The sequence below is a fragment of the Typopeltis vanoorti genome, chromosome 9, assembly GCF_054136105.1.
Source record: "Typopeltis vanoorti isolate ZY-2024b chromosome 9, IOZ_Tvanoo_1.0, whole genome shotgun sequence".
NCBI classification, from domain to species: Eukaryota; Metazoa; Arthropoda; class Arachnida; order Uropygi; family Thelyphonidae; genus Typopeltis; species Typopeltis vanoorti.
In genome coordinates this window covers 44,505,339-44,521,800 of record NC_143557.1, presented here as the reverse complement: position 1 = coordinate 44,521,800, position 16,462 = coordinate 44,505,339, and the positions used below count along the sequence as shown (strand labels likewise).

The 16,462-nt window shown below is 37.2% G+C and overlaps 1 protein-coding gene across 2 annotated transcripts in view; it reads right to left on the bottom strand.

Annotated features, from left to right (window-relative positions):
* LOC150103011 (poly(A)-specific ribonuclease PARN-like) overlaps positions 1-16,462 on the bottom strand; it is a 322,707-nt gene that overhangs the window by 191,051 nt on the left and 115,194 nt on the right. For both annotated transcript variants that reach the window (XM_090397872.1, XM_090397871.1), the window contains exon 10: positions 7,497-7,583. In XM_090397872.1, coding sequence (XP_090253998.1) covers positions 7,497-7,583 — 87 coding nt within the window. The remainder of the gene's footprint in view (positions 1-7,496; positions 7,584-16,462) is intronic.

The window sequence follows — 16,462 nt, the reverse complement described above, 5'->3', positions numbered from 1 at the left end:
GGTGCAACACAATGATGTCTTATATTTTTCTATCGATCCCTGATCCCGAATCGACCCTTAACAATGTTATCGATCCCTTTGGTGACCACTGTTCTAAGTAATAATGGGAAGGGCATTTGTGTTAACAGCATGAAAAAACAGCAGTGAAGCATATCCTGAATGGCACAAAGTTTAAAAAATAAGCTCATGTTGTTAATATTATTAACCAGAGAAATTTAGCACTTTGATGCTATATTTCTCTAGAAATTATGCACTTTGATGTCTTGATTAGAATTGGTGGATATCATTTAAATATATTTATATGGGTTAAGTGTAAAATTTATCTAAAGCATTAAACAAGACTGCTTGAAATCAATTTTAACAAAGAAATTTAGAGAGTTAGATTAGAAATATAACAGCCAATCAAAGTTTGTAGACCTGAGGAATATTAGAGAGCTAAACAGATAAAATCATATTAAAAATGTTATTAATCCTCCAGAATGTATAAAAAGAGATAAAGATATGTTCACATGCTTGGGATATGAAATATTAGCTAAACCAATGTTTGAAGCACAAATGGCAGGAAAAAGATCCAGGCGATGACCAAGATATAGGTGGATCACAATGCAATTTTTTATTTATAATATCTGATCCACACACAAAAAGCCACAAGACTTATAGCATATTAGTGCCGTGTATGGGCAAGGGGAATAGAAGAAAGGAGGAATCTGTTCACATTTTGCTTGAACAGCTGAGGGTTGTAATCTTTGGGAAAGGCAGAGTGGGGGAGACTGTTCGTGAAGCTGGTTCGGTGAGTTAAAAGAAGGGCTGTAAAAGAATGTTGGTTAGCAGTGGCTCTTGTTTTAATGATTTCGAAGGAGAGTGGTGGAATTATAGTGGCCAATTCAGCAGAGCAGTCCATGAAATAGAAGAGACACGAGGCAGAAACTTAAAGTCAGTGAGAGGGATTGAAGTGGGTATGTGAGAGATGGATCATTAATTAGCTGGATTGCCCTCTTCTGGATAAAACTGATCAATCTTAGAGAGGATTTTGATGCACTATCCCAAATATGGGAGCAATATTCTGGCTAGCTGGATTTTGGATTTGTATAGTTAGCAGCTGAGGAGATGTGAAAGGTAAGTGGGAGAGATGCGAACTCTTTCTTGTGAGAGATCAGACAGAACTGAAGCTGACAGTTTGTCCTTGTCCCATTGGGATATAGCTAGGAGATCTGAGTTCAGTTGCTTGGTCATGGTAGATCTTGACAGCTGACAGTTTGTCCTTGTCCCATTGGGATACAGCTAGGTGATATGAGTTCAGGTGCTTGGTCATGGTAGAGCTTGAGAATTCTAATACTTGAGCACTACAAGTTGAATGAAAAGGAGGAATGGAGTGTATTGTCATCAGCGAAGCTATGGATAGGATTGGAAGACTGCGAGAACAGGTCATTTATATACAAGAGGAAGAGAGTGGGTGAATAAACAGAACCCTGGGGGTACTCCTGAATGGGTAGGGAAATCTGAGGACAGGGAAACATCCACCATGACATAGTGAGCGACCAGTGAGAAAGTTTGTGATCCAGTTGCAGAGTGAGGAAGACAGACAAAAGGATGGCAGTTTATCCCATCCAGTAAGTCCTGGTGCTATCTGTGCAAAGGGCAACCACGTGAGTTTCTCCAAATTTCTTCATAGCCTGAGTCCATAGGTGGGTGGTGAAGCAAGAAGATCAGCTGTAGATTGCGAGTGATGGAATCCATACTGCTGGTCACTGATTAATTGGTATGTCTCTTAGGTGGTTCAAGAGTTAATTGTTGACCTTATCCATAATTTTAGAGAGAACAAAAGTGGGAGCAATTGGATGGTGGTTCGTTGGTTGACTTTTATCACCTTTCTTTGGGATGGGTTGGATGTGGACCTGTTTCTATGTTGTAGGGTAGATGCCAGTTGAAGAGGATAGATTGAAGAGGTGATACAGGATAGGAGTTAGTTCCAGGGCACCATTTTTTAACCCAACAGATGGGACACCATCAGGACCAGATGACTTGTTTGTGTTCAGGTAATTAAGGATTCTTCAGATTTCTTTTTGTCAGAAGACTATGTGTGACATGAAGGGAACCATTGGTAGTGAGGAGGGAACTTTGCCCAGGTCATCAATGTAGGAATTTGAAGAGAAGGGTGATGCAGGTAAGTTGGCCTTGTCTTTGGTTGAGGTAACTACAATACCATCTGGATGTAGAGTGGTGGAAACCTGGGTTGGCAAAAGTTGCAGCCAATGGCCTTGGCAAGGGACCAGAAGGAGTGACTGCAATTTGGGCAGGAGGCAAGTATATAGCATTAGGCTCTTTCAAAGTCTAACTTGGACTTAGTGATGATTCTTTTGCAACTGTCGAGAGTTGCAGCATAGGCAGAGTGGGAAGCTAGACTTTTGGTTTTGAATCATTTGTGGTATGCAGTTTTTTTTTTTTTTTCTTTTACAGCATTGGCACACTTTTTTTTCTTTTTTTGAGAACCAAGGCATGCATAGTGGCTAAGAATTTGAAATGGAATAAGGGATGAAAGCTGTCATTCCTGTGAAGATGATTTCTGTTATTCAGTCTGAGCAGTTGTTTGGATCAAAAGAACTGAAGCAGTAGTCAGACAATGGGAAGGAGGAATAGAAGTTGCAGAGGTGCTCCTGGTTGGCACTCTTGTAGTGTCAAAGGACACAGGACTGTGAATTGGTGGGTGAAAGTTGTTCTGTGGTAAAAGAGACTTGTACAAGGTTGTGGTCCAAGTTACCAAGAGGAGAACTAACAACCACAGTATACCTGGAAGGGGAGCTTGTTAAGAAGAGGTCAAGCATGTTGGCAAACATCTCAGCAACCCTGCCTGCTTGATTGGTTGTTGAAAGTTGAGAGAGAAGCCAACATAAGTTGTAGACATTGAAGTCCCCAAGAAGGATGGCCTCACTATTGGGGTTTTTTCAACTGCAGAAAGTCGAGCTTTAGAGAGATAGTTGAAGAGGTCAGAGTAGTTGATGGAGTTTGGAGAGCAATAGATTGAGCATATGAAAAGGACAGGTTGATTTGGTAGAGAAATTTTGAGCCAAAGTAGATCAAACAGTGCGGATTCAAGGATTTGCAGTCTCTGGCATGGTATGTCGGTTCCGACAAATGCACAAGTACCGCCCTTGTGGTGGAAAGAGCTGTGAAATGTGTAGTTTGTGCAGTTGAAGTGGAAAATGGCTGCTGAAAGTGCACATCATTTATATTGCTGTTTAGGCTACGGATGTTGGTGAAGTGCATGTGGAAACTTTATTTTTTTTGGTAAGAATTAATGTTGGCAAGTTGTTTGGTTGGATTTTTTTTGTTGTTTTTTTAATAGGTTTTTCCCTTTTAACTATGTTTATGAGAGAATTTTTGAGATCCATAGTAATACTGCATATCTTTGGGTTGTGGTTCTGGTGAGGAAGAGATAAAGAGGAGGTGGAGCATACAATAAGAGGTGACAGACTCGCAAACATACCCCCTATACAGAGGGAACTCAATCTCCTATCCATACGAGGCCTCAGCAGTTCCCCCAGCAGCCATAATATTTACCGCAATATCTCCTTCCAGTCACGAATTGACAAAATACATGGCTTCAGGATTAGATGCTAGCTGATTGGGAAGCTTTCAGATGTTACTAACCGGTTCAGTCCCATGTACTAACCAACAGCCAGACTGCAGAACCATTTTACCACTATACTCTTGAATGGGAAGGGTCAGGGTTACCCAACAGTAAGATTAGTATGTCACTGAGGATATCATTCTTACTACATGTGGGAAGATTGGTGGGGAGGGCAGAATTAATTGTACTTTAGATTAAACTGATCAAATCATAGACATCCAAATTATTTGGATGTCCATGATTTGATACAATAATTTGAAAGACTCCCTGACTCCAGGGAGGCTCCAACACAATAATTTGAAAGACTCCCTGTCCCTGAGAAAGGGCCTTATTTATAGTAGTCCCCCCCCCCCCCCCCACACACACACACAAAGACTACAACCTCTACGAGGTTTAAAAAAAAAGTTGCGATTCTTAGCCTCTTGCCCATACATCAGAATTATCCTACCTTTAGCCTGCCCAGATTATAATTACTATTATCAATTTATAACCATTCATGCGTGAAATTCACATAAAAACACTAATATGTTATAAATAACTAACATGCTAGTTTCTTCAAACTCATGTTTGCAAGATCAATAAACATAAGGTAAGATGACGCTGAAATGACAATTTTTATCTCTCTCTCTTACACACACACACACAAAAAAAAAAAAATGAGCTTCTCAGTGTTTTCCTCAGCTAATGCCTACAGTCAGACTGGCTGTGGGCATTAGGTAACACACAAGAAAGAATTCCAATTCATACTAGCAAATCAATTTGCTGCTCTGGCACCAGCAGATTATGTGGACACAGAAGCCTAAAACCTTTCCAACGCTATCTGTGAATGCGTCAAAGAGATTTGCCAAATTGTGAAAAATCGAACTCAACCATGGATTACAGATGAGTGATTGGACCTGATTGACCAATAGAAGCATGCCTAGCTTGTCACCCATGCTCTCTACAGGTAGCTCATCCACAATGTATGAAGATGGCTCAAAGCAGAAAGGGAGGCACACTGGAACGTAGTAGCAGCTAACCTGAAAGAATCCATGGGGAAAAAGGAATACTGCATACTATATTCATCGCTTCGACGTTTTAAGTGGCAGAATGAAAGTGATCAACGACAACATTCACAAAGCTGATGGAACATAGTATGATGATCCACAGAAAGGTTGCATTGGTGGTGAGAATTCTCTCAGCAACAGTACAAGCATAATGAACCTGAATGTCCACAAGCAAACCCGCCTCCCATCAACATACTAGCATATCATGCCTCAGATGCAGCACCTACAATGAGCAAAGTGAATGCAGCTTTAAAACTCTAAAAGATGGTAAAGCTGCAAGCATAGACAAAGTTACAGAAATGAAAGAAAAGAAATGTTTAAAGATGATGCTGCTACCCCATCACAATGCTACTCTCACTCCTGCAGCTAATTTGGCACTCAGAACAAATCCCCGCTGCATGAAAACAGGCTATCATTGTGACTGCAAAAACTAGGGGCATAAGCTTACTCTCAGTTCTGGGTAAACTCTTCATGCGCATCATCAGGCAATGCCTACAAATACATCACGAACAAGTAACCAGAGAAGAACAGGCTGGCTTCTGTGCAAACCGAACATGATGTGACCAGATATTCACTGTCAGGCAGCTCATAGAAGAACACATACAATGTGGCAAGCGAACTGTTATTGTATTCATTGACTTCCACTCAGCCTTCGACACCATGTATTAGCCTACCCTTTGGGCAACTGAACACCTAAAAAATCATTCGCCTACTCCAAGCAACTCATAACTCCAGTAGCTGTATCCACATCAAAAATGAGCACTCAGCAGAGTTTTCTATTGGCACAGGATTCCAACATGGTTGTGTAATCTCACCATTGCTGTTCAACACTGTTGTTGATGCAATCATGCAACAGGCCTTCGCTGGTAAATGTGGAGCACAGTACAGCAAAGACAACTTTTTAACTGATCTTATGTTTGCTGATGACAGTGCCATCTCTGCAAATGATGACACCAAAGCCACCAACATTTTGTATAGTATTGCAAATGTTGCCTAATCACATGGACTACAAATCAATATTGACAAAACAAAAGCCATGCCAACTGATGGGTCACCCTGCACTGTTTACCTTCATGGCACCCAAACTGATCAATTAAAATATCTTGGTTCACTCACACTTGCAAAGAAAACTGCATCAACAGCAGAAGTACACAAAAGAATTGGCCCAGGCCAATTCTTTTGTGTACTTTCGTGCACCATTGCCTTTGGTTTACTAAATTGGTGCCTATGGAAGAAACATCTCACTCAAAACAAAGATGTCCCTCTTTCGGTAACTGATCAGGCCTCTCCTCCTGTATAGATTAGAAACTTGGACACTCCTTAAAACTGACATAAACAAACTAGAGACATTTCAAATGCAATGTCTCTGTCGCATACTATGAATATCACTACTCCACCACATCCAAAACACTACCATCAGGACTTGGTGCGACAACCAATCTACAGTTGAAGAACTTTAAAAAATGAGACTTCACTGGTTCGGGACCGTGTGCAGAATGGATCAACAGCACCTACCTTATCAACTACTATGGAGGCAATGACCAGCACACTGGAAGATACAAGCAGTTGCCCCTAAGAAAACCAGGGCCCAGCAAATTGAACATGACCTAAAGAACCAGCGACTCTGTCTCACAGAAGCGAAGAACAAAGCCCTTGACTGTAAACTGCCATACATCCAGAACACATACAAAGCCTACAAATACATTTTTAAACATACCAGCTATAAATTATTGTTCACTACAAACCAAAAATTAGTAACACTTCTAAAACCTAGAAAATATCATCCATACACAGAAATACTATGACACCACAATGTAGCATACAAATTTCCTTGACAACAAGACTGTGACATCACCTACATAGGTTCCACGATCACATGTTCATGAGAAAGACTACAGGAACACTTCCATGACTGCAACATACCAATCCCAGAACATTTAAGCAATAAGAAATGTAATAACCAACAGAAAAACAAAATGCAAATATAGGGAAAACAGAAATAGCAGTCCATGCTCTTGACCAGAAGCATATCCCCACAAATCGACAAAGCCATAATATTAGACACACAGGAAAATGAAACAATGCTTAGAATATCGGAAACAATAGCCATAAAATGTGACAAAAACTCAATAAATGTTCACCACCTCTATATAATCTCCAAGGGTTGGAAGCTCCAAAACATAAAAATTAGGTCACGACTCTGACCAATAGAAAACAACACAGATACATTCAAGACAAAAACACCAAGCTGACATGACACAGCCTCCACTTTTCCCATGAGCTCCGAAGATGACACACAGTAGAAATGGTTCACATCACGTTACTTCCACCCCTAATCTTGTTTCATCATATTCTATCCTTTTCCTTCGCCAAAAATTTCTTTCACCTTCTTCCCAAAGAATTCAGCCCACCCTTGAAACCAGGGTTTTAAATTTGTATACCTTCGTCTTACTCGGAATTCTCCGACATCTCTCTCTAATCTCTACATTTCCAACCTCCCCTTCCTCTCAGTCATACTTCAGCAGTAATATAAATGTTTATTGCCATACACTGGATGCAGCTCAATAAGAAGACAACCAGGAACATCCTACAAAGGTATGTCCAAAATTATTCCTTCCTTATATCCTTAATATATCTATATCTTTAAAACATCAGTAATGCACTAAAAATTGAGTAAAAAGCCAATGACATCATAAAAGGGTTACTCCTTTAATATTTATTTAAAGGAGTAACATGGAAAATTTTTCAGAAATAATATCTATAATAATATTTCTGAAAACATTTGAAATAAAACTTTTTTAGAAAAAAATATGTCCACTCACTTTAAAAACTCCAGTGCTTGCCAAAAGCTTTGTATCTACCAAGTGAGGAAATAAGCAATTTGCCATTTCTTTGAACTCTTCATAACTCTGAAAAATTTATCAATAAACATTACTAATACTGAAAAAAAAAAAAAAAAAAAAAAAGTATCAATAACAAATCCAAGTGTAAATGCATTAAAATCTCATTTTGATGAAAGCCTTTCTTGAAACAGTATTTTTTGTAAAACTGATTACTGATTTAACAAGCCACTTTATAATGATGAGAAAATATTAGCATTTTACCTTAATGCAATCATAGAGTAAAGTACTTACTGATCCCGATTTGAAAGCATAGCCAGAAATGATTGGAGCAAGAGTTTCTTTATTTTATTTTTTTTTTTTGTTAAAGTGTTGATTACATAATTTCTATGTAGTGTGATGGCAGTGTTGTTGTGTGTATTATTCAGAATAATGATCAATGCAAATGAGGCTAGCACAGTGGTTCCCAAACTGCAATGTGGCACCCCAGCAAACTCACCTTTGTTTATTATTTTTTCAAAAGGCTACTAAGTTTTTAGAACACAAATACTTAAGCAGTTATTTTCATGGTATCGATGACAAAGAATAAGAAAATAATATTAGCTTATTTGCTAATATTTTACTGGTATTATATCCAGCATTTTCAGAGCACAAAAACATTATGTCACAGTATGCGAAACAACAATTTGGTATAACAGTGGAACCAGTTTTAAAAAAAATTGTAACAAACAACAATAGGAACTTAAGTCCTAATTAGGTACCATCTATGTTGGAAAAAGAGAGAAGACAAATATTAATTAGATCTTAAAATGACTGTCTTCCAGATTTTTGGTAAAGTTATACAGCCATATTTGCTGAGGTGCAGAGTATGTTTTAAAGCGCTTTTGATTCCAAAAACAATCTCTCTGACTTATGGCTTCTGTGTGGCACTTTTGTTTCCTTCCAAATGATCCCGTGTGAAGTGGTATCCAAGGCATGGTCTGCTAGACCTGACTTGCCATAACAATGGTGTGCCAGATGTATTTTTTATGTTCACCAAGACAAATGTCAATAGTTCTTCATGTCTGTCCATTTTCTTGGTGTTGACATCAATACCGTGAAAATAAATAACATATACTGTGGACACACAAGCCTATCCACGCATTTGAGAATTCTTCATGGAGACAATATTGTACACAAGACATGACAATTCAGTAAGTGGAAGTTAAAATTGGTGCAGTAGCTAAACAGGTTAACCTTCTTAAAGAGGTGCTGAGACACCAGTATAATACCAAACTCTGTCAGAATAAAAAACAAGTTCCACTTGGCCAAAGTCTAGCATATTTACAAACAGGTGAGTTTAGCACTATTACATGAACAGATTAACGCTACTCGTATGAAGCTCTAAAATATAAATGCAACTATCAATGCTCTAGGCAACAAATTGTATGATGTTTTAAATTTGGAACTCTGAGATATCCTTGACAGCATCTCTGATGCAACTGCTAATAAAGAGTTCAAAGTTAAAAACTAGCACCAGAAAAAATGTGAAATCCTTCAGCATCACAGTCGTTTCATAGCATGAAATGACTGCAATTATAACAAGATCACGCCTTTGTGAATTTATCATTGGTAGCCCTAATGGATGAAGCCACTAATGCATTAAGTCGAGGACATAATTTTGTCATTATTCCCAGGCAAGTTCCAAAAGACAAAAAAAAACAATGGCTTCCATTGATTAAGGAATATATGACATGCCCCCAACAACAGCCAATAACATTCTTTTGGATGTGGCCAACATTGTAATCCATTCTGAGCCTCCCAAAAACAATATCCCACAAGACAAAATCAGTGCTTAAAAGAACTATACAGTAATAACCATATTGTTATAACTAAAGCAAACAAAGATAATGCCACTGTGGTGATGAATTTAGCTGAATATGAAAGCAAAATGCACATACTTTTGCAAGACCAGTCTACACACCAAATTAATTATAGATTGTGATCTCACTAATTCTCAAAAGAATAAAGTTGGAAAATTATTGAAAAAAGCCACTTCCTAGACAAAAGAAACAGTTAACAAACTCAAACCTTTTCAAGGTTAAAACACCCAAAATATATGGAGCAGATAAAATTCACAAACAAGGTGCTAATAATTCGTTCTCCTTTGTTAAAAATTCTGTTCACCTAAAAAGTATTTTAGAAAACTATATCTTAAAAAAGTTCAGACATAATAATTAGTTTACAAATTTGCCATTAATTGAAACCCTTGATTTACTGGTCACATTTTCCCTCTGATATATTTGAACTACTAAAATTTACAGTATATGCAGGTTATTTTACATGGAGAGGGAAGATATACAAACAACTAGATGGGACAGTAATGGGCTATCCCCTTTCTCGCCCTTTAGACAATTTCTACATAGAACACTTTGAAAAGCTAGCTATGAATACAGCCACTCTCTTACCAGTGGTTTGGCTATGCTATGTTGATGATGTGTTTGCTATTTGGCACCATGGTCCAGATATATTGGATACCTTTTTGTGCATTTAAAAGCCAACACCCTAAAATCTACTTCACAATGGAACAGGAAGCTAATGACTGTCTGCCCTTCCTGGATACACTAATCACACATCTTCCAGATGGTTTTCCTTATCTTTTTTCTGTTTATAGAAATTCCACATACAGGGAGATATTTGTACAAACAGTCACACATCATCCAACTCAACAGTATGGTATCTTAAAAACACTAATTGACAGAGCTAGAGCTATTTGTTCCAATGACAATACTCTTACTGCTGAACTCACTAACTTACGTCACACCTTCTTAGCCAATGGCTATAATCCCCATAGGATAGAAAAAAATACTAAATGCTCGCCTACCACACAAGACTGCAGCAAGACTGTTACCATCCTATACATTCATAGCACATCTGAAAAGATATCTAGAGTGCTCAATAAATACCAGCCATGTACCGTATTTAAAGCTTATGTCAAATTGGCAACTCTCATCCATTCACATAAGGACAAACTGTCTTCTTTATCACATCCAGGAGTTTATGGTGTCCTGATCTTGTGAATGGACAGAAAGAATCATTGACATCTGTCTTGGTGAACATAAAAAATACAGCCAGCACTATCATTATGGCAAGTCGGGTCTAGCAGACCATGCCTTAGATACTACTTCACACAGGATCAAACGGAAGTGCTACACAGAAGTCATTTTAAGTCAGAGATATTGTTTTTGGAATCAACAGCAGCTTTAAAACATACTTCTAACCTCAAGAAATACTATATAAATTTACCAAAAATTTGGGAGACAGTCATTTTAAGAACTAATTAATACTTGTTTTCTCTCTTTTTCCAATAACATAGATAGCACCTTAGGACATTAGTTTCTTGAGTAGTCGATTAAAATTTTTTAACACGTTCATTGCCAATCATGCGATATCATGTGATGTGAGTTCTCGCCTGGCGACTGATCACGCATTATCGCGTGGACGTCGCTATCAAGTAAAAAAAATTTGGCCACCACACGAAATTCCAATTTTCAGCTTGGCAATGAACGTGTTAAACTAGTTTTAAACTTTAAAAAAAAAAATTTTTTTTAAAGTTATTCTTTCTGTTGCTTGCGGCATAATGATAAAATTCTTTTGGATTGTTTTAGCTTTCCTCATGATACACGTTACTTTTCTGGCCTGAGCTTTATATATTTCATAACTCCTCTCACTCTTATTTTCACAATATTCTTTCCACATCTTCTTTGGATCTCTTGCTTAATAAGGTTGCACATCCATTGTAAAATCTGTTGCAAGAAAGAAAAAAAAAATTTGCTATGTTTAAAATTTGCAACCGATTTTACATAATTTTTATTTCTCTCAGTATTTCCAAATATTTAAAATGTGAAAATATTATGTGATGAATATAATGTTATAAGAATTGCAGTAAAAGTGCATATAGGTAGACTTGATTGTAAAGCTTAGTAAGATTAGCGATGACAAACATCTGCCGAAGGTCGTGAGGCTAAATGTTGTTAACGAAACAGGCAGCATTGATGTCATAATGCTATAGGCTAATCCCAGAAAAGTAGACCATGAGAACAAAGGAATAAGCATGACATATAAGGAGCTTGTAACTCTTAAGAGTCCTCTCCCTTTCTGGCTTGCCTTTTCTCTGGTCATCATCAAGGTCTTTCCCTGTAGTCGTCTGGCTGTGTTCCTGTGATCATCGGCAAGTTTCCCACAGTTGCCGGTTGTGTTCCCGATGTCGGCCGTTTCCTGGTATCCAACCGTATTCCTTTAACCGACCATTCTCCAGGCTGTAGCGGGTCGATAGTGTCCCATCTGAGAACTTCAAATGAGGCAGGTTCTGTAAAACTACCGCAGCGTAAGTCCTACCAGCAAGAAGAAATTTTCCAGGAAAAGAATGGTAAAATCCTGAGATGGTGTGTTGTAAAAGTTTTGGGACAGTTCACGCTTGGTTATGTGAGTAAGCAACAGCTTTTATATTTTTTTAAAGCATGTATCGGAATTGTGTGTGTTGCTTAAGTGTTTGTAAACAGGCGGTTTCTAAATCAAAAGTGTTGTGGGAGAATCGTATGTTTATTTACGAGTTTGGATATTGAATGTGTGTTTAATTGTAAGACAGGGAATAGTGCTAATAAGGAGTGTATGTAGCTAGACAAGATATAAGTTGCTACTTTTAAAGGATGAGTTTATGTTACTTGTGATCACAGTGCACAAATTTTGTATAGAAATGTCACAGGAAACTTTCTTATAAAGTTGTGAGCTTTATTGCATGAATTTTACATTCTAATGTATGTTAAATGATTGTATGGTTTTACTTCTCAGTAACTTATGTCCTTTGTAGTTATTGTTTTAGAAAAAAAAAAAAAATATTGAGTTTTTTTGTAATTACCTGGTCTGTTTTCCTAAGCCAATGCACTATCTCTAAAAATTAAATTTGCAAACCTGCAGACATAACAAATAGTCATGACTTGCATTTTAGAGAACTAGTATATATGTTTTGTGATTATTTCCTGTTTTTCCCACTCCACTTTCTAACAATATCCTATCAAAATTAGGTAGTGCAGTCAAAATAAAATTAATTTTTTAATTTGACTTTGTGCAAGAGAGGGAAACTGCTCACATTAGACTTACTTATATCACTAAGTTTGTCTAATAGCAGGGGGGGGGGGGGGAGTAGGTCACAAAAAGGATTAACTCTGAGAGGCTTATATTTAAAGTAGATATAAGGTCAAGTTAAGATAAAATAAATGAATATAAGTTATAAAATAAAATAAACAACGTAAATATCAATATTACACTATTTCACTCCCAACCTATTTATTCTTTGAATTCTTCACTAGGGATACATTCAGATACCACCTCATTTAAGCACTTTTTCAAAGATTCCCATGCATTGCTGACATTTTTCCCATTCAGTAATTATCGTTGATACCATGGGATCCAAGATAGTATTCTCCTAAGTTGATCATAATTTCCAGCTTTTTAGTTCAGCATGCAAACTGTTTTAATCAGAGCAATCAATACAATAAGATACTTCCCAAGAAAGCATAGCATGATCACTGTCACCAACTGGTGGTAAAATAGTCATATTCTTAACGGAGACCTCTTCTGATGCTATGAGCAAATCCAACACTCTTTAACCTTGAGTTCCTTCTTTCACGTGCTGCTTGAGAAAGTTGTCTCACAACAATTCAATACTTTCTCTACTTTCTTATCATGAGATTTCTCTTCTATCCAATCAATGTTTGGAAAATTAAAGTCACCCATCATGATTACTCGATTTGTACCCATAAGGCTAAACTGGTGATGCATTTCTTTGTGTCCTGCAACTGAGTCGTCAGGTCTGTAGCAACACCCGACCATATATATGTCATTCTGTTAGCCTCACAGATAGACTCAAACTCACTACTACATGGGATATTGTTACCATCATTTTTTTTTCTTCTTTCATTTCTATCCTAACTAGACTTAAGTCATCTGATATCATTTGTAGTGCTCCTTCTCCTCTCCTATCTCTTCTGTCATTCCTAAAAATGGTATACCCATTACACTTGATCCCACTTACCATATCTGATTCTGATATCAGGTTTCACTAATTCCAACAGTCTTAGGCCACATCGTATTCAATAAAGCAAAGAACTCAACTCCTTTGTTTCTGATCTCCTGGCATTTGTGTATAGATATAATAAATTACCACCTAGCCTATTCTTATAATTAGATATACAACCTATTTGGTCTTGCTCTAGAATTTTCTCTATTTTCCCTCCCCAGACATACTTAAAAGGGCCAAACCCAAAACATATTTTTCCACCCATTCGACCATACATTCAAAATGTGATGAAGATATGAAGACATTCATATCTTCATCACATTTTTCATACCATAGCTGAACTTTCACAGACATTTTTCTCATCCTCCCTTGACGATCTAGTTTCCCTGACTCTCTGCATTAAGTCTCATACCAAGAAGTAATTTCCCCAGGCTCCTGACTGACGCCAAAGGAGTTCAAGTGCAGGCCATCCCTCTTATACAAGTCTTTTCTGCCATTAAACACACACATCTAAAAACTAGCACTCATTTCTTCTACACAGCCTGCGCATGAAATCATTTGCTATCATTGCCCCTCCTCCTTAACTTAGTACTGTCATATCTGTGTAGCAATCCTACAATTTTTACTCTCTCTCACATTTCTTTCTCGCTTCTTCCAACAGACCTATCATATCTTCTCTCATACTATATTTGTCACTGCTTAAATTATTAGTACCTACCAGAACTACCATCTCTTTTACTTTTCTTGGTTTTCAATTACATAAACAGAACTATCAGTTATTTCTTTTGGCCTAGGCACACAGTGAAAAAATTACTGGGATACTAAGAGTGCCATGAATTGAGAAAATTTGGGAACCTGTGTGCTAGCATGTTATGTCTGTTAATTTATTTATTCAAAATAGGCTGGTTTCTAAGGGTAGCTGCAGATTCTAGAAAAAATCTTTCACTTTTAAACTTGCTGCAATTGGAACATGGTGGATTTTCCCAGCTTCATTCTATGCACGATATCCAAAGCAGTCTGCGAGATCTGGCTGGAAGATCAGTAGTCATGACTGCAGACCCTCTTATTCTGTCCACAATAGGACAACTAGCAACTCTATACACACCAGAACTTAGAAAGGAAGGAGATGGTACTTAAGGAAACAGACAAAGGTGGCCAGTTTCAAGTGAGGTTTGAAGGTTGTGCAGAGATTGTATTTTTTATAAAAAAGTTTGAGTATTTTTTCAGATGTTCCATGGTTATATGGTACAGTGAAAACATTAAAACGCTTCCGAAGAGAGGATAGAGAATTGGGGAAAAGATTAAATATTTTTTTAATTCCGTAGTAACTGTAGCCCTTAGAGAGGTGTGGCATATATGGCTGAATTCTTCTGCAAAAGAAACCTTATTAGAATAAAACTTGTAGACTCTGTTGGTTACAATTTTTATGATACCATATTGTTGAGGGGGAGATGAGGAAATTCGGGAATAAATATGCCCATGTGAGCAGGTTTTCTGTACCCAGTGAAAGAGATTAGGAATAAATGGTCATTCCTAAATGATAATTAGGAAGATAACATATCTTCCTAATTATCATTTATTATAATCATAATGTGTCTAGCAAGGCAGTTAGTTGTCAATTTCCTTTTCCATCACAAAACAGATTCTTGGATGTTAACTATTGAGGTAAAGGAGGAAAGAGGTTAATGTGGCTGGGCCATCGGTCAAATAGAGAAACATATCTTATATGTACCTTAACCGGACAGAAGGCCTAAGAGAAGCTGAGTCAAGAACATGTTTTGCAAAATATTCCATGAATAAATTGGCAAGGGGATCAGGGAGATCCATAACAGTACCCTCCATCTATTTGTAAGCTGTGTTTCCAAGAAAAATAGTCAGAATGGTTAGTAAAAGAAAAGACATCTATGATACTGGAGGAATGACATTTTTTTAAGTATTAAGGTGTGCATTCAAGGTGGGGGGTAAACAGTGAGGTGATGTCAGAGCAAGCTGACCAATATGTATTTGAATTATTTGCAATTACATTTTTGACAAAAATTTTAAAATTAGTAGAGTTTTTCATATAAGAAAATACAGCCAGTGAGAGGGTAAGAGATTTTGCTAACCATTTGGTTGATTTATAACAGAGGTGAATCAGTAGCATCTACAACAGATCTCAGAGGATAATTATATTTGTGGATTTGTGCTAAACCATAGATTCAGTGTGTGTGGGGGGGGGGAGTAAACTTTCAAGAGGCCAAGATTTTTTTTTTGAGTTAACTTTTTAATGTCTTAATCCGAGATCTATTGCTAACTCAGAAACCTTTCCAATAATTCTTCCCCATATGATATCATCTAGATGATGTCTATGAGACATTACAAGACAGATTGCAACTTTATTCCTTCACAAAAAAAAAAATAAATAAATAAATAAAAAATCATTCAAATGCAATTTGCTTAGTGCATCCTTTTGTCTTTTATCCTAGTGAGTGCTACTACGTGATCCCTTTGTGTGTGCAATTTAAAAATTTGATTTATCTTCAGATTTAAGTAATCTTCAGAAATAGTGTTTGCCCTCAATTAAAACTTTAATAACATGCAATTAAAATAAGACTCTCCCATGTCTTTGATACTGAGCGGCAGTCATTCCAATTCAAGTTTGGACAATGAAGTAAGGCTTCAGCACTTTCTTTAAATAAACATTGGATTTATAGCAACAGCAATGAAGTAAGCATGTTTCATGCATATGTTCATTGTTTTGAAAGGGCCAATTTCTCGGATTTCTTATTGATAACAAAAGACCAGTGTTCTTGTATTCTTTTTTTCACTGAACGTCCTGTTTGTCGAAAATACGAAAGGTGACAGTCACAAGGAACTTGGCAGATGTGAAGAAGAGCAAGAGGGGATTGTT